Here is a 25,851-nt window from a genome sequence, read left to right on the forward strand (position 1 = left end):
CTGCCGGTGGGGTGCGAGGCAGCGTGCGGGAGCGCCGTCAGGCGTCGGGGACTCGGAAGGCTGTTAGTCGATTTAAGTAGCTTTTAGCTGATGGTTTAGGCCACCGTTTCCAGCATTGACCTACGCTGTGTAAAAATGGGAACACGCGTGTCTTCCACGAAACTCTTGCAAAGCGTAATTCGTTGTTGGGATCATCTGAAGTCCAGCAAAGCACGTGTTATTTGCCTCTTGCCTTCCTCTCGCGTATTTCTCCTAGTCCTTTTCTTTCAGGATCATGTACCATGGGTGAACGGATATCCGAATCCGAGTTTGCAGCCTTGGCTTTTTATGCCGGTGATAAATCTTGCTGTGAATTGGTAAGTAGGTTTGACACTAGGTGAAAAACTTGTAAGATGTTCCAGCGGGGTTTATATGCAGATCTGATTATAGAGTAATTGCTAGTGTTGATTAATTCAAACTGATGCAAAGGTACCTTATACCACTGTGCGTTATTCGCTTGCAACAGTGCTAAACTGGGGTAGAGCATAGAGACTGCGGATACCTCTATCAGGGTGTCCTTGGTCTGAGGCTACCTGTATCAGGCAAATTTTACTGAACACGTATACAACTATGTAAAACTAGAGGGTGGTGCGTAAGGTCCTATTAGCAGAACTTGACCAACCTATTGGCTGTGTATCCAGGCCATACTTGGGATGATATACCTCAGAGTGACAGATTCAGTTCCTTTAACTGCAACGCAATCGCAACTTGGTTCATGTAAGTTCAGGTCTGCCAGTTAACTGTAGAGTATTCACCCATTCTTTGCTCTTGTCATCTCTTACAATTTTTTTCTAGTTCTTTGTGCCCTATAGAGCCTGTGCTTATTTAGTTGTTTCCTTTATCAAATGAACTGTAGTGCTCTTCTGTTTTAATACTTCCACGAATGCTTTCCTTGACTCTTATTTTCCCCTTCCTGCTATGCTTAAGGAGTCTTAGAAAACACCGTGGTGGTTAATCTTTCTGCTGCTTGGAGAGTTCAGTTATGGGTTATTTATCCTAAGCGTTGCTGCTGCGAAATACAAACTAGCTGGCCTACTATTCTTCTTCCTATGCAAAAATAAAAAGTACAAGTAAATTGAATTTCTTATTTGTAAAGCTGTGTCTTTACAAGGGACTGTTACCAGTAGAGTAGTGAGTCTCATTGGAAATTGTTTATATCAGTGAAGATTTTTTTTTTTTTTTTTTTTTTTTTTTTTGTGCTGTGACAAAATAAAGTACCTGAACAGCTGTGTTAGCATAAGGTACTAGACATTTTATCTTTTACGGTGATGCATTTGCTGCGCTATGGAAAGAAAGCCCTTGATTCTGTGCAACTGCTAAATCTTGGTTTTCAAGTTTGCTTTGGTAGGAATACCACCTTGGGCTTGATGTACAGAGGGTGTGTGTAGGTTGTTTTGTTTTTCAATATTGTAGCAAAATCCATGCTGTGGAGTGAAGGAGATGTTCAGTCATCTTTCGACATTAACTGACCTTGAAATATTAGTTAATTTCTTTTCCTTTTTGTTATTGAGCATCCTGGTCTGTTAAATATGTCACTGTTATAACAGCTTATCTTTGAGAGTAAGCCTTGATTTACATGTAATGTTGTAATAGTTCAGAAGTGTTACTTCGGGTGAAATTGTGTGATTGCTTGTCGTCTTAGGTCAAGTTAGTCAGTCATTGTTGCACAGCATGCTAGTATTGCCAGAAAGTCTGCCACTGAAAGAATAAAGGTCTGTTGAAGAAACTTTATGCAAGATGTGTTTGGTGTAATCAGTTTGGTTTTATGCTGTTCTCTAGTCATACTCAGAAATAGCTTTGCATTTTTTTTAAATGGTAATGCAGCAATACGTAGACATGATACATAGTGTTTATTAAATGGCACACATAATGTTTGTTAAAATAATAGACTTTTTAGGGATCTGTAAACCAGAAAAAAGTAACTTATTCTTCAGCTTGAGAAGCTCATGTGGAGTACTATGTTTTAAAGCCATTAAGGTATTGATACAGTATGTTGTATCAAGTATTAAGTAAGAAATAGTAAATCAGCCACTCGCTCCACTTATTTTGATATAATGTATTTATTTAAATACACATGCGCTAACTGTCAAAGCTTAATTACTATTTTTTGAAAGCCTGTGTTGTCTTCTTAAATACGTTTCCTAGGTATTCCTGAATGTTATATTGCTGCCTAGTACCTGATTTTGAGTTATTAATTTTTAGAATATTATTCTAGTGTGATGTAATATATTATTTAACCTCGTAAAAGTTTTTCCATCCATTCATAATTATTATGTGGACATTTTTTTAATGGATATGCAGGTAAACTTTTTTTTTTCATAAGACTTTAACTAAAATATTGTGTTAAATAACTCTAGTAAACATGCTTTTTCCCCTGTTTGTTTTTATTTGCTTTGTTTGCTTTTTGGCTGTGCTTAATGTGAATTATGAAGATTGGATCCAAAGGGCTTTGTCATTTGGTAGTGCAAAATATTGCAGACTTTTGAGTTTCCTTGTTTTCCTCGGGAAACCATTGGCAGAAGTGCAGAAACATGTGGGAGAATGGGGAATACCAATAGTATTTTATTCTTGGGGGAAATGGGGTGGAGGGGGAAGCATGGGGTATTCACCCACCTCAGGTTGGTCTTAGGAAATAACGAGATGCTGGTGAGCATTGGATGAGGGTTATTAACATTTTATAAAAAGATTCTGTTCAAAATGAGTAGGTACATAGAGATATTTTTCCTGTCTAGGTCCATGGTGTATGCATGAGTATTTTAGTTAATTACTAAATAATTATAGTTGATAATAGTTAAGTAAATAATTTTAGTTGATTATTAATTAATTTTGTTAATTAATGTGTCTGCATTAGTATTTTAGTTTGGCCCAGGAGAACACAATGCTTTTGAAGCAAATATCCCAGTCGTCCCTGTCTTTCATGTTTTGGCTTATGTTGTGATGAGGTCTTGGAGTGTGCTAGTGGGATTCATTGGGGATGAAACTAATCTAGAAGGTGCTTTTAAGAGTACGGATAATGTGCATCAGCCACGAATGGATGCTCTGCTTATGGGAGCAGATTTGAACCAATCTTTTTAGTTTTAGTTTGAACTAAAACCCCTTGAACAGCATATAATGTGAAAGTAGACTGCTCAGTAGCAAATACTCTGCTTTATAGATTTGTTTCCTATTTGTTCATGCTGCTTGCTTATGAAGCACATGAACCATAGACCATCTTGTGTACTCATCTAAATATGTTCAATAATTACCTTTTCTTGAGAAGAGGAATTGGTGGCAGAACATAAAGATCACTTCCACTCCTTCCTTCCCCTGATGTAAACAGTTTATATTGGTTTAATATTTAGAAATAGTTAAGCAATTGTTGCTTAAAGTTAGTGTGACACATTTGCAACATGTGCGATGTTAAAAAATGTTTTATCTTTAGGGTCATGGAGTGTTTGTACAGCGATCACCGCAGAAGCCTAGAACAGGTATGTAAACTAAACCAATATTACATAACTTTCTAATGCACTTTTTGTGCTGTGGTCAGAGCTTTTGATTGCTATTTCACTTTTTTCCTTATTTTGTCCGAATAAGTAGAAAATTATTATTTCCTAGCAGAAGCATTGGTGTGTTTTTTTACACTGGAAGAGTTCTCATCTTTTTGTCCCAATGTAACGTGCAGAAGACTGCTATACATTTATGAGAATAGTGCAGATAGTCAATAATGTGTACATATATGTAGTCAATTAATGTTATGAGCATGGAGATATAAGGCTTGTGTTCATTGCCTGTGTTTTAATTGTAGCTGTTTTTTGACTGTACAGATCTAAAGACACCTTCAAGTTGATCTTTGTAGGTAAAGTTTTGCAGTTATATTTAAAAAAAAATTTAATAGTTGCAGAAAAGCAGGTGGCTCAAGAATATGTCAAGTTCTTCAAAACTGTATTCACTATACAAATGGTAACCTGTAAGATATAGGAAACTCGGATGAACACAGCCAGCTGTGTAAAATGATTTTTTGCATGTATTAAGGCTCTCAGATAATACTGCTTCTGCTCTGAGAGTACTTGATGCCACCTCAATAGTCTAATAAGGATCTTTACCTTTTGAAGACATTTGCCTCTGAGGGAAATGGATTATATTTTTGAAAGAGCCATGCATCATACACATAATGGCCTCTGAAGGAAAAAGAAGAATGTTGCTGATCTTTTTGTACTGTGTTGCTATCTGCTGCGCTATTTTGGATTTATTGTAGAAAATAATTAAATGGGTACAGTTAGAAGAGGCTCATGTTTTATCTTGAAAATATAGCCATTAAACAGCTCGCAGCCTTTGTTAGGCTTCTCATTTAGAAGCAGGCTGCATTTATTAATTTATAACCTATTCTATCAATAACATTCAGAATGCAGGGAATTCCTTGAGAAAGGAATGTAAAGTCTGCCAGCAGGTCCCTATTCTTACCTCCATATAAATTCCCTCTCACCCTTCAATTTATGAAAAAACCCTCAAGTTGTCAGAGTGTTCAAGTTTTCTTATTTTGGTTAGACAGTACTTAGGAATACAGTGTGGAAGTAGCTGATGGCTTTGAATGTTTATTTGGTCTTTGATTACTTGTAAGGCCTGAATTATGTGGTCTAATTTCTAACTGTTTTCTTGAAGATGTTGATCCCTGTGAAGTGTGGTGCAGTCAGCCGGTTGACGTTTTAAGAGAATACTGCAACGTTATTAAAATACGCATCTTTTGGCCTCTTCTCTTCAAAAGTGAAAGTAATTCTTTGGTAGCTGATTGGAGGTAAATCATCATGTTCTCAAAGTGATTTCATCAGCCTTCACATTTGGGTTTTTTTTGGTTTGTGGTTTTGTTTTTTTATTTTTTTTACCTGTGAAAGACTGTTGTATACTTTCAGTAGTAGTTAAACTGTCTACAGGAATGCTTTTACCAGTGTTCTAAGTAAGTTAAGGTCAGATGGCATAGTTCTTGAATACATAGAAGAAAATATTAAGAGTGGGTGTCTGAAGTTTGGAATCTGAGTGTATTTAAGTACTTAAATCGATGCCCTTTATTTCAAAAGTACCAAAAGCTTTGCATATTTTCTTTTTTTTTTTCCTCCCCTCCTCTGAAGGGCTTGATTTGAGTTTGTAACCATGCTCTTGCTTAGATCTAATTACTGTAAATATTAGTAATTATGACCATGTAACACAGTGTTATTTTTCTAAATAATAACTTGTTCTGTTTTTAAGCAGTTCACAGATTTTAGACCAGAACTGGAAGAGACTCTGTGATTTAGAGGTTTTGGAAGACCTTGTTGATTTAATTAAAAAAGTTGTTGTAAGTACTATATTTTAACTTTGTGTAAGTTTTCGAGAATGGTAGTTAATTAAATCTGTACTTTTTGCATCTTGGGATTATATCTTAAATTAGACATTTCCTTTTGCTGGAGTGAATAAATTCTCTGATAGTTGAGTTGCAGCTTTCTAGAAAGAAAGTGTGTCACAGGCTTTATTACAGTTGGGGTAACTTACTGAGTATTTGCTGAGTCAATAATATGGTTGACTGGGGCCCTTGTAAATTGCTAAGAAAGAGAGTAATATCAGTGAGAAAAATGGCACCATTCCTGGATGAACAAGTTAAAAACTTTTTTTTTGCTCCTCAGTTATTGTTTCCTCATTCAACAAATTATATTTAAAATTTGCTATTGTTGCTGACTTAAAACATAACAGTGCAGAAGAGAGAATGATATAAGAAATGTTCTCATTCTTTTAAAATGTGTCATACCTAAATCTTAAAAAAATTGTTTGTTGAAATTCTGTGCTGCTGTGCTTTAGCCCCAGCTGGCAACTGAGCACTATACAGCTTCTTGCTCACTCCCCACCCCAGTGGGATGGGAGAGAGAATCAAAGAGTGAAAATGAAAAAAATCTCATGGGTTGAGATAAGAACAGTTTAATAATTGAAATAAAATAAAATAGTAGTGATAACAACAACAACAATAATAATAATAAAAGAATATACACTGCACTTGATGCACGATGCAATTGCTCACCACCTGCCAACCGATGCCCATCCCATCCCCGAGCAGTGGGCCCTGGCCAGCTTTCCCCTAGTTTAGATACTGAGCATGGTGTCATGTAGTATGGAATAGTCCTTTGGCCAGTTTGGGTCAGCTGCCTGGCTGTGCCCCCTCACAGCTTCTTGTGCACCTCCAGCCTTCTCGGTCGGTAGAGCATGAGAAGCTGAGAAGTCCTTGACTCAGTGTTAGGAACAACTAAACCATCAGTGTGTTAGCAACATTATTCTCATACTAAATCCAGAACACAGCACTATGCCAGCTACTAGGAAGAAAAATAACTCTATCCCGGCTGAAACCAGGACGTGTGCTCAACCCCAAGCTACGCTTTTTCCAGTCCACCTTACTGTTACATGACTTTCTATGATGGTATTCTTGTACTATATTGATCTTGTGGATTCATACTTCCTTATGCTCTTTTTGCTGCTTCCTCCTTCAGGCTATCCGAGTGCTCTGTTTTCACCTCCTTGTACTTCAGGATGACCCCGCAGTTTTTCCATTTTGTCTCATGTGATGGGTTCTTTGTGCTGTTTCCTCCTCTGGTAGTCTCCCATTCGATCTTTATATGAGAGGGTCTGTGTATGTTCCCATTTCCCTGTTTACCTCTGCTTACCTCTTCTTACTTCCTCAGCCTATATCTCCTTCTCCATGTAAAAGATTGTATATCCAGTAGTAAAATTTATTTGGAGGAGCAGAAGATCTCAGGAGAGGAAGTACTGTTGTTTTGGATGGGTTTCATTGGATGTATCAGCTGGTTCTTTGGTATGTAGATAACTGCAGAGGTGGTTAAAGTGACTGACATTCCTAACCAGATGTCCCAGCATCCATGCATTCTCTATTTCCACATCAACGTTTATTTATTTTTCAACAAAAATAGTAGGGCATTTGCTACTGAATACAAGAATATTTCCTGAAACTTTGAAAGGGACTAGAGCAACTGTTCAAATGATACTGCATTCACACAGAACAGAAAATGTTTCTGAGTTGAATCTGAGCAAATAGGAGCTAAAATTGTCTGATCTTAATAACTTGGTTTTATTTGTTTTCTGTCCCTTTTCCAGAACGTTCCACCTTTTATTGGTGGCATACTGAGAATTGGCAGCAGAATAGAAAATGTAAGTTTCTGAAATTGTTTTTAATAAGAATGCTTCTTTATGTGTAAATACAAACAAAATATTTGTACAAGTACCCAAAATTTTGAAATGTTTGCTTAAATAAATGGAGTCTGTAAGGTTTGGAATGTGTAGTATATAGGACTGGAGTTGCCAGTTGTTGCAAAACAAAATCTGTACATGACGGGAACTGTGAAATAAATATTGTCTGTGTAAGAAGACCAAAATGAGTGAGAGCTATGGGGGTGGTTCACATGCTGAAAATAAATGGTTTCTCTTGGAGGTTGCTACTGCAGTGTGGTTGGGTGGGTTTAGGTTGTGCAGCTGGAGCCCAGGCCAGCCCTCTGGTGTCCACTTTGGTACCTGCTGGTGGCTTTTACTTGTTGCTTTCTTTCAGATTTGCCATTTCTTGTTGAAGGCTTATTCCTTTAAGATGTCTTGGTGCTCTCTCTGCCTTCAGTCTTGAAGATTCCTAGAGCCCCTCCTATAAACACACAGTTCTATCTGGGTGGTGTGTTTTGCTTTGTGCCCTCTCTTTCTGTGCTGGTGTTGGTGTGTTATGCTAAAAGTCTAGGTATGGGCAAAAGGCAAATACACTTTATATGTAAAGACAAGAAGTTGTTGTTAGTATAATTGAAATCTTCCAGAATTAATTAGTGCAGAAGAATGAAGAAGACGAAGAAACCAATATGACTAAACAGAAAACCTCTTCAATGATAATACAGTTAAAATTATAATATACACTCTTCTAGTATCTGACCCTTTTCCAGATGTTGTGCTTGCTCTTGTACTGCTCCTTGAGATACTAAAGTGAATGGCTTCTCTCTGGTGTTTGTGTGTGTGGGGTGTGAGGTATAGCCATCACTACCTGGAGTTTTTTGCTGCAAGGACTGCTGTTGATGCTTTATTCTTCCTCATTCTAAGATCTGCTTAGGTTCATTTTTTATGTTTGGTACACACTTTTATACCCTGCTCTTTATTTTCCTTGGTCTGCAGGTTCAAGTTACAGATGATTTTACTATATATAGTATGTTTTATGTATGTTAGAAACTGCTTTTGCCCAAATTTGTCCAGCTCTATTTTTTTTTTCTTTTTTGACTTAGCCACTGGTTCTCCAGTGTCAGCTTGTGCCCCATCTCTTACTGTCCCATGCCTGTATTCCTCTAGATTGCACTGTGTGTCTCCAGTTTTCATGGCCTATGCTCTATCATATTTGGCTTGCGTTTCCCTATACTGCATCATTATGTTAGTCATAGCATCATTAACTGTTTATTACTGTCTATATGAAAGCTATTATTGTACCATACAAAAGCAAACCAAATTAGTCATAGCTACCTGGTTAGAAGAAAAATTGCTGTTGCAGTTAAACTCAAGTTTAAAACAGAGCTCTAAGCGGGTCAGGACAAGCTCAGAGTAAGCCTGACCATTCTCACCCCTGTGGCCTTGCAAACTCTGTATGAAGCCTGTGGCCTGTTGCTAGCAATGGCAATGCTGTGTGATGGGCCTACAGGGCTAGAAGTAGGGCTAAGCTTGATCACTGAAATGATGCAGAAGTGCTCCTCTTTGGAGGCAGGTTGGAAATCTTTTAGGAGATTCTCAGACAGTGCTACTGATTCAATCTGAAGGGCTGAGATGGCTGAGTAAGGGTGTGGTTTGGATCCATCTTCATTATCAAATTCAGTGTACAGTAGAACTGTACTCGTTACATGTTTCAGCTTTTAAACTTTGGACTGGGAATGTTCCTTGTCTCCCTGTGTTTGTTCCTTTTTTTTTTTTTCTCCCACTTACTAGTTTCTGCTGCCTGCTGTAGGTTAACTGCAAAAGTTAAAATAAAAACATTGAAGTTAGAAAACTCTATTATAGCTGATAGTAGCAACAGGAGAAGCAGAATAGTTACAACTGTATGTTACTGCTGGATAACACAGTTCCTGTATTTTTAGTGATATTTGTCTTAGTCATGTGGGTTTTTAAATTCTTTTTCCAAATCTGTAGGCCCAGGTAATGTGGGAGTGTCCAAGGCAATGGACATTCTTCACTCAATCCCTCTCCTTCAAATAAAGCTCTGTAGCTCAAACAATTTAAATTTAGTTTGAATAGAAGGCAAGTCATGATTTATGGAATTAAGTTTTAGCCCTGTCCTGCATGTCTAATAGCCTGGAGAAAGTTGCTTTTTCTAATCAGACTTGTCACTTCACACTGAAGCAATTTTGTATGCAGCCATCAAAAAAGTTTCTAAATTTTTTAAAATCAAATTCTGTAATTTGAATTGCTCCCCTGTCTCCTGTTGAAGAATGACTGTTTTTAATTTGTGAATATGCTGTATTATGCTGTGCTTGAGTTATCCAGATACTTATATTTGTGAGCTGCTATCTGTTTCAAAGGCTAACAAATCAGGAACAAATGCATAGTATAAGTGCTACAGTAGTATTGTTTGATATATTTATATGGAATGCTTCCACTCTATTGCCAGTGAGCCTTTGGCTTGTGTGGTGTTTGTTGGTTTTGTTTTAAGACTTTGCTTTGTATAGAATTAGAGTAACCATTTTTTTTTTGTTTTCTTCAATTGAAATAGGGTGTTTTTGATGTTGAGGACGCACTTGATTGGGTCAGATACACAGGTGATGTCAGTATTCTGCAGAGGCTGGAGAAACTTGGTGATTTTGGTTGGATCTATCTTGAAATTTTCTTTGCTGAATGTAAGTATGAACACTTTTGAAGAAACAATGATGAGGAAAGTTACCTGTGTTGTAGTTATGACATAGTTCATGTGTGTATGTATTTCATTAGTCTGAGAGTGACTGGAAAATAGTGGTGGTGGTGTGGGTTTTTTTTTCTTGTTTTTGCTTATCTGAACCATCCAATTCTTCCTTGAATCTCTGTATCTGGGTTGTATTTACAGCGCATGTCCTCTTTCTGAATAGGAGTTCAGAGCATTTTTTCACTTCAGTGTCCATTATGGGCTATATGTGTGCCCTGTATTCCTTTAACTTAACCCTACGTTGAAAGCTGCCCAAAATATTGTTTGGGTCTTTCTGTTAAATGTTTGGCAGAGGATTTTGTCAAAATATTGAGATGTTTGTCATATTTCAAGAATTAGCTTATGTAGCTCATAGGAGTTACCATAAGATACTAACGCTAGCAGCAGAACTTCTGCTGAAATGACAAAAAGTTCCCAGGCCTGCTGGTTTTGATGTGTGTTAAAAGGCTTGTATTCTGCTCTTACTTTTTGCATATAGTCATTCTAACTCAGCTGTTGCAGTAAGTAACAGGGTTGAACTTGTATGTAATGAGAAGAATCTTTTTATACTTAAGTACCAAGGTACAAATTCTTTAAAATGCAGATCTTTAAAATGCAAGTTCTTTAAAAAACAATTGAATTTCAGGTAACTGCTTGAAATTAGGCAAGTGCTTGAATGTTTTACAGTTTGCAGCCACTTATTTTGGGCTTACCCAAGAATAAATAATTCCTTTTCTTTTGAACGTTTCTGTTCCTTAATTTTTTTCTATTACTTAGTTGGTATGTCAAATTATGCTTCCAGTCAGAAAACAGAGCTTGATTCTTAGCGGCAGAAGTTAAACCCTGCTTCTTGTCTATGGTAACTACTTCATCCACTGTATTTTTCTGAATTTTGTCTGCAGGCAAACGTTATATTACTAAAGTTGCTTTGGAAGATTGTAATTTAGTTGAAGAATTTAAAGCTGTGACCTGTGAAAACTGTAGGAAGGTGAGAGAAGATACTGGAATGTGTTTGTGCTTTTCTTTGTTGTTAGTTTGGGGGTTTTTTTATGATCAAAGATTATAAAAATTACCAAATTATTAAAGATAACGGTTTCAAAAGCTTGAGTAAGTAGTTGTCCTGACATAAGTAGTTACCTTGAGAGATGCTGGCCTAATAGACAGAACATTAGTTGTTTACATTGACAGTGTACATTGGAAAGTGTTCCCCTCCTCATCCCCCCAAAAAACCTTGAGGAAATGCAGTTAATATTCATAGATGATTGTTCCTTCTTGTTCCTTCTAACACAGAAATAAGATGCTCTCAAAGTCTTTGCCATGTGTTCCTTTAGTGCAGATGTTTGGGTTTTTTTTTTTCTATGGGAGTCTGTTTAATTCCTTTGTCTTCCTTGCTACAGTACCATAGTTCAGGAGCTATGCTGAAAAGCACTAAGTAGGGAACTGGTTGAGCTGTGCTGTACTCAGCCTGCTTTGCTGTTTGACACACACTTGCTTTTGATGACAACTATACTATGGAACCCAGGAGAGGTTCTGAGTTAGTCCTGCTTTTATATTATTGTTGATTGTATTCTTGTCTGCATAACATTTTCATTAGTACACTTTTAAGCTTATTAATTGCAATGACTTAAAAGCATTACATTACAACAAATAGTGCACACATTCTGTTTTTACAAGAATAAAAACTGAGCTGCCTCTTGTCAAATTTTTTTCTTCTCATTTCAACTGAGTTTAATTATAGTGGTTATGGGATTGTTTTTTCTTGATTTCACAGAACAGTGAATCTATGAAACAGAAAGGAAATGAGGAATTTTCCCAAGGAAAATTTGATCGCGCTATAATGTCATATACTAAAGCCATAGAATTTTGGTAAGAACTGAACTGGTTAACTAGATTGTGTTATATCATATGTCTACAGCTTACTCAGATTTATCCTGCTTTTGTATAGTTTTGCATGAGCCACTCTAAATCAGGTATCATTTGGCCTCTAAGTTTAAAAAAAAAAAAAAAAAAAAAAGCTACATAACGGTTTTTGTTCTATTTTATTTCTTGTTACTGGTGGTTATTTGTGCTTTTACTGCCCCAAAAGTCCTTTAGGGTTTAAAGCTGATCTAAAATGACTGCCAGTAGGTATAGTAAACCTGAAAGGAAGTAAGTTGTTTGGTGTGAACAGCCACTTTTGGTATCATCCCTCCTAAATATTCTTCCAGCAGAACAGTATGACCAACAGTTGCAAATATTTATCATCTCAGCTATGTTGTAGAACTAGTGAACAAGGACAAATACCTAAGTATCTGCTTTTGGCAACTCTGTATGTGACAGGCTTAATCTTTTTTTGTTTGATTTATTCTCAAAAGTCATTTGCTGAAAGGGTTTGAAGTCTTTCTTGAGCTCCTTAAAGAGGCAGGGAGACAGATTAAATGAGACTTTATGTCCTATGTGTAGAGCATTTGCCCCCTTCCTGTAGCCTGCATGTAATTGTGAACTAGCTACAGAATGCTGGTTTGGTGTAATTGCTATTTGTGTTGCAGTTGTGCAAATGCTGCTTTTACAAGTTCTAATGTCTATGGAGTATGATGAAATCCATAAAGTCCCACCTTTCATAAAAAAAGCCTGACTGTGCAAACTATTGTATTTTTTCATTTTTGAAGCCTGTAGCTTTATAATTGTGCAGTTGAAACGACTAGCATTTTGCTGATGTCTTGCTTCAGATTTTATGTCACACAGTAGGATACATTTCAATCCAAAATTCAAGCTGCTTTTAGCCTCCTTGAAGAGTTGGGTAGGCTGATGTTGGCCAAGTGACTGTATCTGAGATGATGGAGCAGGCTGAGAAGTCTTTGCTCAGGGTAGCTGATGAAGGGGAGGGAGGAGCAGAATTCAGTGAAAGAGCAAAGGAAATCCTATGGCTGGGAAAGAGCAAAGGAAGTCTCATGGTTTCTAGAGGCTGTAGAGCCGGGCTGTTGTTACAGCTATTCATTAGAAATTGCTTTTTCTCCTTAAGGCCCTGCTGGAAGGTGAAGAATAGCTCAGTTATGTCTAGCAGCTAGGGAACCCTTCTTCATCTGCTCTGCGTGCTGTCTTCCCCTTCTCATTCTCCCAGTGTGAGCGGACTTTTCATCTGCTTCATCAGCACCCTCCTTCCCTAACTAGCTGCATTCCCCCTACGCTTCCTTTCAAATGGTTGCTGGATTACATATACCAATTCCCCTCTCTCATTCTCCATTAGCTATGCTGGGGGCAACACTTCAGCTCTTTAGAACTGCTGCTTAGTCTGCCCAGTCAGGCAGAGGGTTATGAAAAAGTTGTAGAGCCAGTGATCCAGAAGTGTTTGTGAGATGTTTGATTTAATTAGGTCTTCAAAGTCAGGAATTCCAGAACAAAGTAAAATGGGATGTATGTGACAGTCGAGCACACCTTTTTTTGCGGTTTTTTTTGGTGGTTTTGATTGTGTTTGGGTTTGGTTTTTTTTTTTTTTTTTAAAACAAAGCTGAGATCGTAGGGAACATACTAGCCATACTTTCGCACCATTTGAGGTGTGTCTTATTATGTTTGTCAGAGCCTAGTGAGTTAGGGAAGGAGTTTAAATCTGTGTGCTTTTTTTTTTAATTTTTTTTTAAAGTAGGCTGAGAGTGATTTGAATTGGTTGGAAGCTTTGTTAGTGGACCCAAATCTTACAAATTATTACATAATTAAAACTTAATATTTTCAGTTACATAACTTACAAATCAATGGGACTATTCAAGGAAGCTTGTACATAATTGTTTGTGATAAATTGCTTGCAGACAACTATTGTGAAAATTTATTTTTTCCTCAAGATTTTCAAAAGTAGTATATGTTACTAACTTCTCATAATTTTTTTTTTTAAGTCCTGCAAACCATCTTCTGTATGGAAACAGAGCTCTTTGTTTAATTCTCACAAGGCAGTACAAGTAAGTAACCCCTTGTTTATAATCTGAAATGTTGTGGTGATCTGCAGTTAAAAATTGGTAGTATACTTAAGAAAACAGTATTTTTAAAACTTAAGTATATAGTAATTTTGCTGTTATTACCTCAAAAAACTGATATTAAGAAAATATTAAGATATATTAAGAAAAATGAATATTAAGAAAATATTAAGAAAAAATTAAGATATATTAAGAAAAATGAATAATATTAGCTGTATCTGCTGGCAGTATGTAATACCATTTAAAATTTGGGGGGGTGGTGACTTACACAACAGGAAAAAAAAATCTCAGAATGAGTGAGTATTGTGATTTTTATTAAACCTCTTGAAGATATCAGTGTGGGTATGCAGGTTATTTACCTTAAGCGAGCTATTAAGCTAAAAATCTTTTTTATGAGCAAGGTGAATGTATACCTTTTACGTAAAGAATTTATTGTTAGTATAATTGAAGTTTTAAGGGTCTAATTGTTATTAGTCCAGATCTAATTGTTGAAATAAAAAGAAATAACAGCAATGTAATTAAGATTGGTATCCACATGATTCTTAGTTTCTGCCCATTTTCCTAGTGTTATGCTCACCCCTTCACTGCTCCTCTGTGTGGGTACTAAAGTTGGCAGTTCCATTGCTGTAGCAGTGGATTAGAGAGCTGTCAGTATGTGGAGTCCTTCTCCAAGAGGAAAGTGATGTTCATGCTGATGGTTTCTTCTTCCTCAATCCAGGATCCACTTGGGGTCACTTTTGTATTTGCTGCCATGCTATTACACCTGTGCTCTGTTTTTGTCGGTTTGCTGCTCCAGGTTACATCTGAGGTTACTATACTTGGCACTTTTAATGCATGTTACTTTTTCTTTGTTACTCTTAGAGTTATATTTGTCCAAGTCTGGCATGTCTTTAACTGACCATTGGTGAATTGTTTATAGCTGTGGGGTCTCCAGTGCTAAGCTTGTGCCCCAACTCTTGTCGTCTTGTACCTGCACTCCTTTATAGTGCATCCTATGTCTCCACTGCTCAAGGCCTCTGCCTTACTATTCTGTCTAAATCTATAGTTGTACCACACAAAGATAAACAGAAATAGAGCAAAATAGCCATAGACACCTGGTCAGTTAGAGAAATTGATGTCACGGTTAAACCAAGTAAAAGAAAACTGCAGGCAGGTGAAGCTTCAGTTCAGGCTGAGCAAGTCTGAGAAGCCTCAGTCCTGGGGCTTTGCAGACTTGGTACAGAGCTTATGGCCCGCTGTAGGTGGTGGCAGTACTGTATTACAGGACTACGAGTTACATAGCATTCTCCAGATCATCTGGAGACTTCGTGGCTTTATCTAATGCGCATGTCTTCCTCCTGAGAGGCAGTGGTCATATTCCCTCCCAGGCTTTGATAAGGGACAGGACTTTTCAGGCAGCTCGGCCTCGTGTCGTGATGTTTTGACAGTGCTCGGGGTAACTTTCCTAGCACTGCAGCAGGCTATTGAAAGGTGGCACTGGAGGACGGACTGGGTAGGTGAAAACAAAGCATAACAGCACACACTAGAGAACAAGACAAGTGCTTCAGTGTTTTCTAGTCTTTTCAACTACTTTTATAATATCTTAGTATCTTGAGGTTCTGCACTCCACTGTCTGTCTTTTACTCGAGCATTTTTTTCCTTGTGTTTGCTTCCTTTGCAATATGAATATGGTGCGATTTCTCCCATTCTAATCACTAGTTCTGTTTGGGGTTTTTTGTTACTAACTTCTTTAAATGTATTGCCACGTCTCTAAGCTCTGTCATTACTACCTGGGGTTTCTCTAAGTGGCGGTGGGGAATTTTTTTTGTGTTCTAACTTGTTTTCATTTCACTGAATTAATTCTTCCTGAAATCTCTGAAGAATTTTGTTGTGTAAAATATGTTCCTTGTCTTGAAATTATTGACTCTGTCAGGCTTTTCTTTAGTATCCAGCTTTCGTTACCACAGAGCATCTCATTCTCCTCCTTCAGATCCCTCTGCTATACATTTTCTACTATAATGGTTACAAAAAACAGTGGTAGTGACTAGGCAATTTATGAACACTTTCATGTGAAACAAGATTTTTTTTTTTTTGTTTGTTTCCCATATTTCGTCACTTTGTGGGGTAAAACGGTGAACGCCTCTTGGACCTTTGCAGGCCTCTCAAATTAGGTCTTGCTGCAGACATTTTCCAAAGGCCTCACTGAGTCAGCATGACTCAGCTATCAAAGGAGTGAGTTATTTGTAAGCTTCTTCATCTGAAGTAATCCATATGTGACCACTCTTTGTTATAATTTAGTACATCCTGACACATAGCTGTAGTTCAGTGAAGAACGAGTGATATATCTCAAAGGTATATAAACTCTGTAACTGCCTGCTTTGGGCAGCATTAGTTTCAGCAGAGGCTGTCGTTGCTGCTCTGTGTTCTTGCCTGTAGCCATAGGGATAGTCTGCTTCTCTTCTGACCTGACCAAAAATTGTAATTCCAGATACTCTATGACACCTTGTATATAAAAAGTCAGAGCTGGGCATGTTCTTCAGGTTTCAGTTGTTGGGAGTTTTGGAAGTTACTGTCTTTCAGTGCTCAGCAGTTAATACTTGCACCCTCAAATCTCTAGCTATGATTACATAACTACTCTCTAATATTATTTCTGTCAAAATATTTAGGTTTGGTATTCAGGCTTTTTATTAAGGCTTTTCTTTTTAAAGGAACATTTTGTTAGAACCCAGTTAACAGGTAGGTACGTATGCAGAACTGCTGGAAAACCTAGTAGGTAGGGGGCGGGAATAAATATCTGATGGGTGAAATAGTTGAGACTGTAACATTTTAACCCAGGTAAATTTCAGCTAAGAAGTGTTATCTCACCATGCCTTTACACAGATGAATGAACTGTTCTTTAATTCACTTTGTATTTTTATAGTGCTTTGTGCATCTGGTCTGTAGATTTTTCTGAAGTATAAATAATAAATGCCTCTTCTTTTTCCCTCCCTTCTCTAAGGAGAGCTCTTGCTGATGGAAAAAGAGCCACTATTTTGAAGCCTAATTGGCCAAAGGTTAGTTTCATGTACATTTCAAAATTGTCTTTTGTTGCTACTGTAAACCAACATAAGAACCCAGAGTCTTAATTACAGGTTTGACCCAGGTAGATGTGATATGTTCTCATCTGTGTTTAGCACTAGTGACAGTAGAATGAACACAGTGCCCTGTGGACTAAGAATTCTGCTTCAGTCAGCCAAGTACATAGTTTGCTTGTATTTTTATATAGAAAATGTTGTTTTGACACGCTTGTAAGTGTTGTTACATGGTGTTCTGCAGGTGTAAAGAGAGAAGAAAATATTTGTTACATTGTTGCATGTAGCTATGTTATGACAGTGCTTTAAAAAGAAGATGCGTTGTCCTTATAATAAAAAAAAAAAATCCTGATTAATGACCAATGTGTATTTCCCAATAGTTCTGGCCTAAAGAAGAGTAAATAAGACATAGTTACAAAATTGCAAAGTCATAGTTGAGATTAGGGGGAAAAAGCAAATTTGCTCGTTTCCAAAGCCAGAGGCTAGATGCTACTCCCTTCTGTTTCAGTGGGCTGAGTAGTTGAAAACTTCGATTACTCATCACTTCTCCTGAAACAGGTGGATTAGATAACTTTTGAGTTAGTTAAATTTTACTTTGTATAATTTTTGTAAATTTTTAGTTAAATTTTACTGCTTTTCTTACTTGTGTGAATGAATGCTTGAAATTCAAACTTATGCCCATGTAGGGTCACTACCATTTCTGTAAGGCCCTGTCATTACTGGGGGAACATGAACTGGCTTTGGAAGCTAATGAAAGAGCTCAAGAACTATGCAAGAATATTCTTGATGGACTTAAGGATCTTATTCAACAAAATGACAAGTTAAAGAAGACATTAGAAGAAATCAATGGTAACCTTTTCTGATTTAAAGATCCACCTTGAATGTAGGAAAATTGCTTCATTGGTAACTTTCCTGTAAAACTAGCTAATTTTTTTTTCCCCTTCCTATATAATTTTCTGTAGGTATTAAACAACATAAGCAGAAACCAAAGAAGTCACTTCTTGAGAAAAAGTAAGCAAGTGTCAAGTTTGGGGTTTTTTTATTAGCAATGCTTACTGTAAGATTTAAGTGATACATAGCAAGTACATTGCTTAAATTTTGTTATCTATCAGTAACTAAAAATGGATCAAATAAACTTAGCAGAACTGCAAACAGAGTGCAGCCTAGGAGTAAAGAGGACTTTTAGGAACTAAATATGCTATCCTGAGATGTGTTCCATTTCCAAGCAGTTTCCTTCAGCATTAAGTTTTACCCATATTGGAAATAACAGGAAATGGTTACATTTCGATGTTTTTTGTCCTCCCGACTTGAAGTACTTTGTTATTGAGGAAATTTGGTGCCTGAAAATGTCAGTGCAATCACACTCACTTTTTTGTGTTAACTTTGCTATATAAAGTTCACTGGGAGATTATGCTGATTTGAGGAACCGAATGCTAGCAAATGCATTTTCGCAATGGTAAAAATGAATATGTATCCTAATTTATAGGAATTTGGGTTTGCCACATCTATACTGTGCTTTTGCCTTGCCCAGAGAGAGTAAGGGAGATTCCATGTTCACAGATTCAGCTAAGTTACCATACATACTGTAACTTTTGTATTAAACATTTTTCTGAAAGTTTTTTCTGATTTTTATTGGTCTACTTGTAGTGATGTGTTATCTGTCTATCAAAAACTATACAGTAAGTAAACTAATAAACAGGGTTTTGTCAACCTGAAAATTCTGGAGGAACTTAAATTTGTTTCCTCTCTATATTGCACAAATAAAATGTGGCCTTGGGCAAGATTTTTTTTTTTTAATAAAAAAATAATAATTGTAATTAAAAAAAATCAAAGTACAATAATTGAGTTCCTGACCCTTTTATAGAAAATAGTGCTTGTTTTTGTTGTTATATTTTTGCATAGCCTTGGACTGTGCAATTTAAAGGTGTAAAAATGGATGTTTAATCAAATCATTTAAACATGCTTACACCATTACACTTCTGCGAGGGGCAGACTTCTTGTATTTGTCTTTTGTTTCTTTCATGATATGTTTGGTATGTGTCTTAAATACGGGGAAAAGTCATCAACATTAGAAGAACTACGGTTCTCTCTTCTTATGTACCAGAGACTGCAGTTCTTCAGAAGCTCATTTAATAATCTCTCAAGAACAAAAAGAAATAGAAACAGACACAAAGAGAACAGAGTCTGATCCTAAAGACCATCATTGTCATCAAAAACATGATACCAGGGTAAGTGACAATACAGCTAGCATTACAAAACTAACACTATGCTGATTTTCATCATCCTGGAATGTGCTATTTAATGCTGTGGCTGCAATTTTGCAGCCACTGTAGTTTAACAATTGTGTACTTTCTCAGCCACGTGCACTTTTCCTGTAATATCCAACTGCCAAATCTATGTTTGGAACTTTGAATTTGAAAGGGTGTGGGAGGTGGTTGCTTGAATGAGGAGGCGGAGGCTGTATGTTACGAGGAGGAGAGGAGTCTCTTCAGGTTTGTTGAAAGTGAGACTGAAGTCATGTCTGATTTAATCAACTCTCCAGTCCTGCCTGTCAATGTGCAGTTGGATGTGGGCTTCCCTTTGGCTTCAGGAGAGGATTCAGTTAACGTGTACTGCTGTAGTAGAAGATGCTTGAGCCAAAGTTAATTCATACGTAGGGCTTTTGCTATACTGGAGCATCGTTTTGCACTGGTACTGTGACATTAATGTATTTGCATGGTTATACACCATTATTTTCATGCTCTGTAGACAGATTTCTTTTGTATGGGAAAAATGTTCATTAAATAGTATGCTTAACTGGATTGTATTTAAAACTAGGGTTTTGTGGTTCTCAAACACCTGTTTGGCTTGCATGTTTAAAACAAGTGTACTATAGTGCTAAAATACAAGATGGACTTGTGTTATTTTAGTAGCCCTTTGTAATTCTTTAGATTCATTCTTTCAATTTAAAAGACAGTTTACAAGTGCAAATATTCTATTAGATTACTTCAGTTAACTTTTTTTGGTGAGGAAGGCTTAAAAGAGAAAGTGAAGCTGTCATGGGGGAGATTTAGACTGCTTAAAGAACCACTGCCAAAGGTAGCAGCAAAAGTGGTTTTATTGAAGTAAGGTGTTGTAAAAAAGTGAGGCTTAACAAATTCTGATGGCAAGGTTCAACCTATTACTTCACTGCACAGAGGATATGGTAATGATTCAAAGTTACCAATACAAGATCTTATTGGCCTGTGATACCAGGTTATGTGCGATATTGGTCATTTACCAAAGATCTGCAGTTGGTAAAGGGGCCTCTCAACCTCGAGGGGTAACCTTATGAAGTGTCCCAACTCAAGGCGAGATCGCTCAGGCTATACTTATGGAATAATGTGGTTGGCTTGTAGTCAAATTACATGCAATGGAAAAGTAAGCACGAGACTCCTTGTCCCACAATTTCCTTTGTTCCTTGACCAAATTAGTTTTGGAAGAACCATCTGCTATTTATGTGTTAATCAATGTTCTGGTTTCCAAGCTCATATAGATCAAAGCTCACCGTGTCACCTTGTCCCTGTGTGGGTTTTCAAAGACCAGGTTGGAACTAGAGAAGGTCATGGCCTAGGCCTTTATCTCCTTTGGAGCCTGAACCAAACTACCACTAGTTTGGTCAAGGAGTTGAGTGCATCCATCACAGAAGCTTAATAGAGTAAACTTTGTTCTCTGTTCATGATTGATTTTTGTTCCTGAAAAATAATTAAACTAAGGATACATGCTAGTGAAGGGTAACCAAAGAAATCCATCAACAAAAACCTCTGACTTTTAGAAGGTTATTTAACTGTTGAAGGTGCAATGTATTATGATGTGGTTTAACCCTGGTAGGCAGCTCAGCCCCATGCAGCCTCTCGCTCACTCCCCTCAGCAGGATGGGGGAGAAAATCATAAGGGTAAAACTGAGAAAACTCGTGGGTTGAGATAAAGACAATTTAATAGGCAGAGCAAAAGCCATGCACACAAGCAAAGCAAAATAAGGAATTAATTCACTACCTCCAGGCAGATGTTTAGCCATTTCCAGGAAAGCAGAGCTTCATTGCGCATAATGATTACTTGGGAAGACAGATGGCATAATTCCCCCTTTTCTCCTTCACCCAGCTTTATATGCCAAGCATGATGTCATATGGTGTGGAATATCCCTTTGGTCAGTTGGGGTCAGCTGTCCCAGCTGTCTCCCCTCCCAACTTCTTGTGCACCCCCAGCCTGCTCACTGGCGGGGTAGTGTGTGAAACGGAAAAGGCCTTGATGCTCTGCAAGCACTGCTCAGCGATAGCTAAAATATCCCTGTATTAGTAACACTTCTCATCACAAATTTAAAACACAGCACCATACAAGCTGCTATGAGGAAAATTAACTTTATCCCAGCCAAAGCCAGTACCTATGTTTTTATTCCTTAAAAATCAAACACACGCTCCAAAAAAAGTGGAAAGTTGGGGTATTTTGTTGGTGCTTACCTTGTTTTAGGTGTTTTTTGCTAGTGGATGTCAGTGGAATTTCCCAGCTGTTGCTGTCCTAGTGTCTATCTCATGTCAAGTATCATGGGGAGCCTGTATACCATTCCCACGCATAAACTTTCCTGAGTGGTTTCCTTTGCTAGACGTGTGCAGACTGTGACAGTCCTGCTGTAACGGCATGGAATTAAAAAATTAATAATCTGCCCCCAATTTGCTTACAGACAGTTCTTCTCTTTCACACTAGTTATTAATTGAAAAGGAACATTTGTACCTCTTTCTGATCGTCTTTACCATCATTATTGTAAGCTAATTAATAAATTGTTTGTTATAATTTAGCCTATAAAGTGTGTTATAAATAAGCTATATAATACAGAGAACAAGATGATAAATAATGCAAATCTACTAGCAAGGTTAAAACAGTTTAACATGCACATGTGAAAAAACCCTTTCAGGTTTTACAGGCAGGGCGGGGCAGCAAAAAAAATGTGACTCATTAGTGGGGAAAATGAAACCAATGTGCAAGGGCAAAGGGAAGGAAATGAAACTTAAACTTGTTGAAAAAGCGATCTACAGAACACACAAGAAGCATTTCAAGATTTTTGACTGTCTTACAGAACATTTCATGTGCTTTTACACTGTGAAAATCTTCATACTGTAGGTCTGTGTAAATTTATTTTCCTTTAGGATGAATATTACTGCAAAAAAGGCTAGTGTTTGTCAGACTAGTAGATAATATAAACTGATCTGAATTTGGGGGAAAACAGTGTAAGTGTCCAAATACACTTTGATTAATGAAATTATTTTTCTTTACCTCTTGATTGAAGATGTAATATATTGGATTATCAGTGTGATTTCTTTCTTTAAATTTTAGTGACTTAGTTTTTTTCTTTGTTTGAATTTAGTAATATCTATTTGGGTTTTGCAATCTGTGTAAAACTAATGTATTTGTCATTAGGTGACTGACATCCAAAGGACAGAAAGCAAAGGCTGGTCTCTGGAGTTTCCACCAAGTGAGTTCGTTTTTGCTGTTTATCACGTCTGAGTCAGTTCTTCCCTTGCTGTTACTAATAAGCAAAAGTGTATCTTGTGTTGTTTTCACAACAGTAAGCTTATCGTGTTTTCCTTCTTTTCCTGTTACCGTGCTGTTACTTAGATGCTGCTTCTTCTGTATTTCTGTCTTATTTCCTTCATGCTTTTGTAGTTTCAATCTACTTTACGTGGATGAATTCAGAATTTAAACTGGAACTAAAAAGTAGGATGCTGAGTCACAGGCTAGAAATGCTTTCTCTCTTTGAGACAGATGTAGGATCTAAAAGGACCTAAATTGTTTTGATTACTAAAATTTGTGATTACTAAAAGCTCCATATAGATCCTTAATAATACTGCAGTTAGACAGGAAGAAGGCCATGAAATACCTGTCAGAGTGGATCTTTAGCTACAAACTTTAAGAGGTATAAGTTGGTGTGATTTATTATTTTTGTAGAGAGAACTCCCACCCCTCAAAACCCCCACAGTGCCAGAGTTACTTCTCTGTGGTGAAAGTGAAGTGCGAACAGTTCTGCTCTTCAAAGTGAAATCTTTTCCTGAATTTTGCTTGGTTTTTTTATCACCTGCTAAACCTGCTGTAATCAAGAAAGGATGAGATATTTCTCTGACATTCAGAAACTGTTCTTATTTATAATGTTTGTATGGAATATTGCTACTGGATCTGGACCAGCTGTATGCTTACGGTCTAAAGTTGTGACCTCCAAGGCAGTGGGTCCTTCTAGTCCTGGCCGTGCCATGGTCTGAAGTCCTTGCTGCCCAGCCATACTGTTCATTGGACTTAACATACTTAAATACTTATCTGAATAGGTGCCCAAGTGCAGAACACTTGAAAATTTTATTTTAGGAAGCCAGTGGAGATATATTGCAAAATAATATTTTAAAATGAGCAGTAGGAGAATTGATCTTGCTGTTGTGGACTTTGGACATATGCTAACATCTTGAAGAGTTAAAGGATGTATTGGGAAATGGAAAATATGGGAGAGGTTGCAAAAGAAGAGTCATGATGAATTTGTTGAAAAGATGCTATGTGGTATTACAGTAAAAAAGGAAAGGAAGAAACTATAAAGTGTGGAAAGGAACTTACTGCAGAAAGCAGGGAAGGGTTTCAGCAAGGGGAAGTCAAACTCTGGAGGATGAATCAGTTTTGAGGAACTGTATGTAGATGGCATGAAGAGGCAAAATAAGAAATGCACAGAGGCTGAGCTGAGGAATTTTGAATGCATTCGAAGCAAGTGACAACTAAGTGAATCCAGACGTTTTCCGGAGTGAGAAGGTGTGGTCCGAATAGTAATGGAGTCTGGCAACATGTTATAAAACAAAGCTTTATTGAATCAGTGGAAAAGGTCAGCAACTACATGCCCATACAGTGACCTGCCCAATCACCGATAGCAAACACAGGATTGTAAGTGATGCCCTGGCTCCAGTGGACAGCCAGGGACACTTGGTGTCCAGGTCACCTGGTGGCAAGACCAAATAGTGCAAAAACCTTTTGAATGCAGGTGAGAGCTGCGCTGCCCCTTGGCTCCACCAACGGCAGTGGGATTTGAGAGAATTGTGCTTTACATGACTAATGTGGGCAGCGTTGTGCTGCCCATGTTGGTCAGGGGGCAGGGTGTCGGCAGTCTGTCTGTGCTGCTGATAGTAGTCAAGGGCAGGGTGTCTGCAGTCTGTCTGCGCTGCAGATATTGGTGAAGGGGCAGGGTGTCAGAAGGATAATGAAATATGAAAATAATGAAAGGCTGAATGTTGGGAGAGAACTGAAAATTCTTCCAGGCTAAAGAGATCATAGGACTATGAAATGTTCTGTTGAACGTAGTAATTTCAAAAAACCCCGTGCTGATTCCATGGGCTGTTTTTCTCTTCTTCCTTCTTCCTCCTCCTCTCCCCCTCATTATGTCAGTACTGATGTAGAAGAAAATATTTGATTTGGCTTTGATTTGAAAGGAGGAGTTACGCTCTGAATGACTGGCTGATGTAAGTTTACTGTGGGTGGGGAAGAATAGCTTTCTGTTTCTTAGCCTTTGTTCACTTAAAGGCTTAAGACTTGCAGGGTATCTAATGTAAAGGAACTTTATGCCACCGTTTCTTATCTTAAAGTTACTGTCCTTTTTGATTTCAGTTTTCGTCTGCATGTACTATTTTTTTGAGCATGTGTACATATCTGTTAAATATCTTTGTTTGCTCCTAATGGGAATGTCTAGCAAAAGCAATACTACTTCTACTAGTATTTTAAAATGTTTGAGGGGTAAGTGAATCATGTTTGCTGTTCAATTAATATATCTCCTTAAGTATTTTAACTATAATTCAGCAGAATTTGCTTATTACTTTTATTTAAAAGTATTTTTTAAAAATTTGAAAGTAGTATCTTTTTAAGTTGGGTGGAATATAGGAGTAGTAGTTTCTGTAGGAAACTTTTCTGAAATAATTTTTGTTGAATGGCTTTTAAAATTAGATCATACAATGAAAAAATAATGCCGATTAATTCTTTCTTTTGATGGTGAGAGGGAAGGCTTCTATTCCTTTATCTTCGTTAAGGTTTTGTTTTGAACGATAGGTAGGTTCCTTAAGGGAAAGGACCCTATACAATGAAGAAAAGGTAATACATCTCTCTCTAAATGGTTAAATGATTATATGCTTGAAGTGTCTTCTGGCTTTTAAAAGGATTATTGTTTTCCATCATTGGAACTTCTCTATTATGAAGAATTTGTGATGATTTTTAGTGTAGCTTTGGAGTCTTTAATGCATATAAACTATTTCAACAAACACCTATTCAGACTTCTGTGTGACAATTTCAAGAAATGGGTCATGAAATAATTCTGAACGTGTTCAGTCTTTGTGACGCTTGATTTTTGTTCTGATTAAGTGAAATGTCATTAAGTAGCTTTTAATGAAAAATTACTTGTGGCACAAGGCGTGAAGTGCGTATGCATACGATTTAACTTGAGAAATGAGTACATGAGACATCCCACTGGCTTGAATGAGATTACTCAGATTGGTAGATTTGTATTTTTCCACAATCAGTGTCTTTCAGTATTTTGTATCTAATAATTTAAAATACTTCCTTGAGCATCGTGAAATAAACATTTTTTTTTTAAGCATAGATAGTTACAAAAACTTTATATATAAAATTAATAACTCCTTTTTTCAAATTTGATTTTATGGTAGTTCAGTGTAAGTGTATTAATGAATGAAGTAATATTTTATGATTTAGGTAGCTGTACCTTAGTTTGGGGTTCCAGTCCCCGAATAGCTTGAATCCAGGTGCTGCGTATGTTGTCTGTGTGATTGTGTCCAACACTAGGAACCCACAGTTGCCTCCTAAACTGCTTCTGAAAGATTGTAGCTGGAACTATCACCTCTTGGAACAGGTAGCTGAGGTAGAAGGTGGCATTCTAATATGC

At 37.2% G+C, this 25,851-nt stretch overlaps 1 protein-coding gene across 3 annotated transcripts in view; it reads left to right on the forward strand.

Moving 5' to 3' along the window:
* The first annotated feature begins 6 nt into the window (after positions 1 to 6).
* Positions 7 to 25,851, forward strand: part of TTC3 (tetratricopeptide repeat domain 3) — a 66,843-nt gene continuing 40,998 nt past the window's right edge. For 2 of the 3 annotated variants that reach the window (XM_009640912.2, XM_035896410.1), the window contains exons 1-14: positions 7 to 356; positions 3,461 to 3,506; positions 4,678 to 4,810; positions 5,260 to 5,347; positions 7,147 to 7,200; positions 9,770 to 9,893; positions 10,837 to 10,922; positions 11,706 to 11,800; positions 13,801 to 13,863; positions 16,856 to 16,910; positions 17,615 to 17,777; positions 17,891 to 17,939; positions 19,033 to 19,156; positions 22,359 to 22,413. In XM_009640912.2, the coding sequence (XP_009639207.1) occupies positions 282 to 356; positions 3,461 to 3,506; positions 4,678 to 4,810; positions 5,260 to 5,347; positions 7,147 to 7,200; positions 9,770 to 9,893; positions 10,837 to 10,922; positions 11,706 to 11,800; positions 13,801 to 13,863; positions 16,856 to 16,910; positions 17,615 to 17,777; positions 17,891 to 17,939; positions 19,033 to 19,156; positions 22,359 to 22,413 (1,210 nt within the window). In that variant the 5' untranslated portion in view covers positions 7 to 281. The remainder of the gene's footprint in view (positions 357 to 3,460; positions 3,507 to 4,677; positions 4,811 to 5,259; positions 5,348 to 7,146; positions 7,201 to 9,769; positions 9,894 to 10,836; positions 10,923 to 11,705; positions 11,801 to 13,800; positions 13,864 to 16,855; positions 16,911 to 17,614; positions 17,778 to 17,890; positions 17,940 to 19,032; positions 19,157 to 22,358; positions 22,414 to 25,851) is intronic. The other variant, XM_035896409.1, reaches the window with a different exon arrangement.

This window comes from Egretta garzetta, unplaced genomic scaffold, assembly GCF_000687185.1.
Source record: "Egretta garzetta isolate BGI_Z169 unplaced genomic scaffold, ASM68718v1 scaffold45, whole genome shotgun sequence".
Classification (NCBI taxonomy): domain Eukaryota; kingdom Metazoa; phylum Chordata; class Aves; order Pelecaniformes; family Ardeidae; genus Egretta; species Egretta garzetta.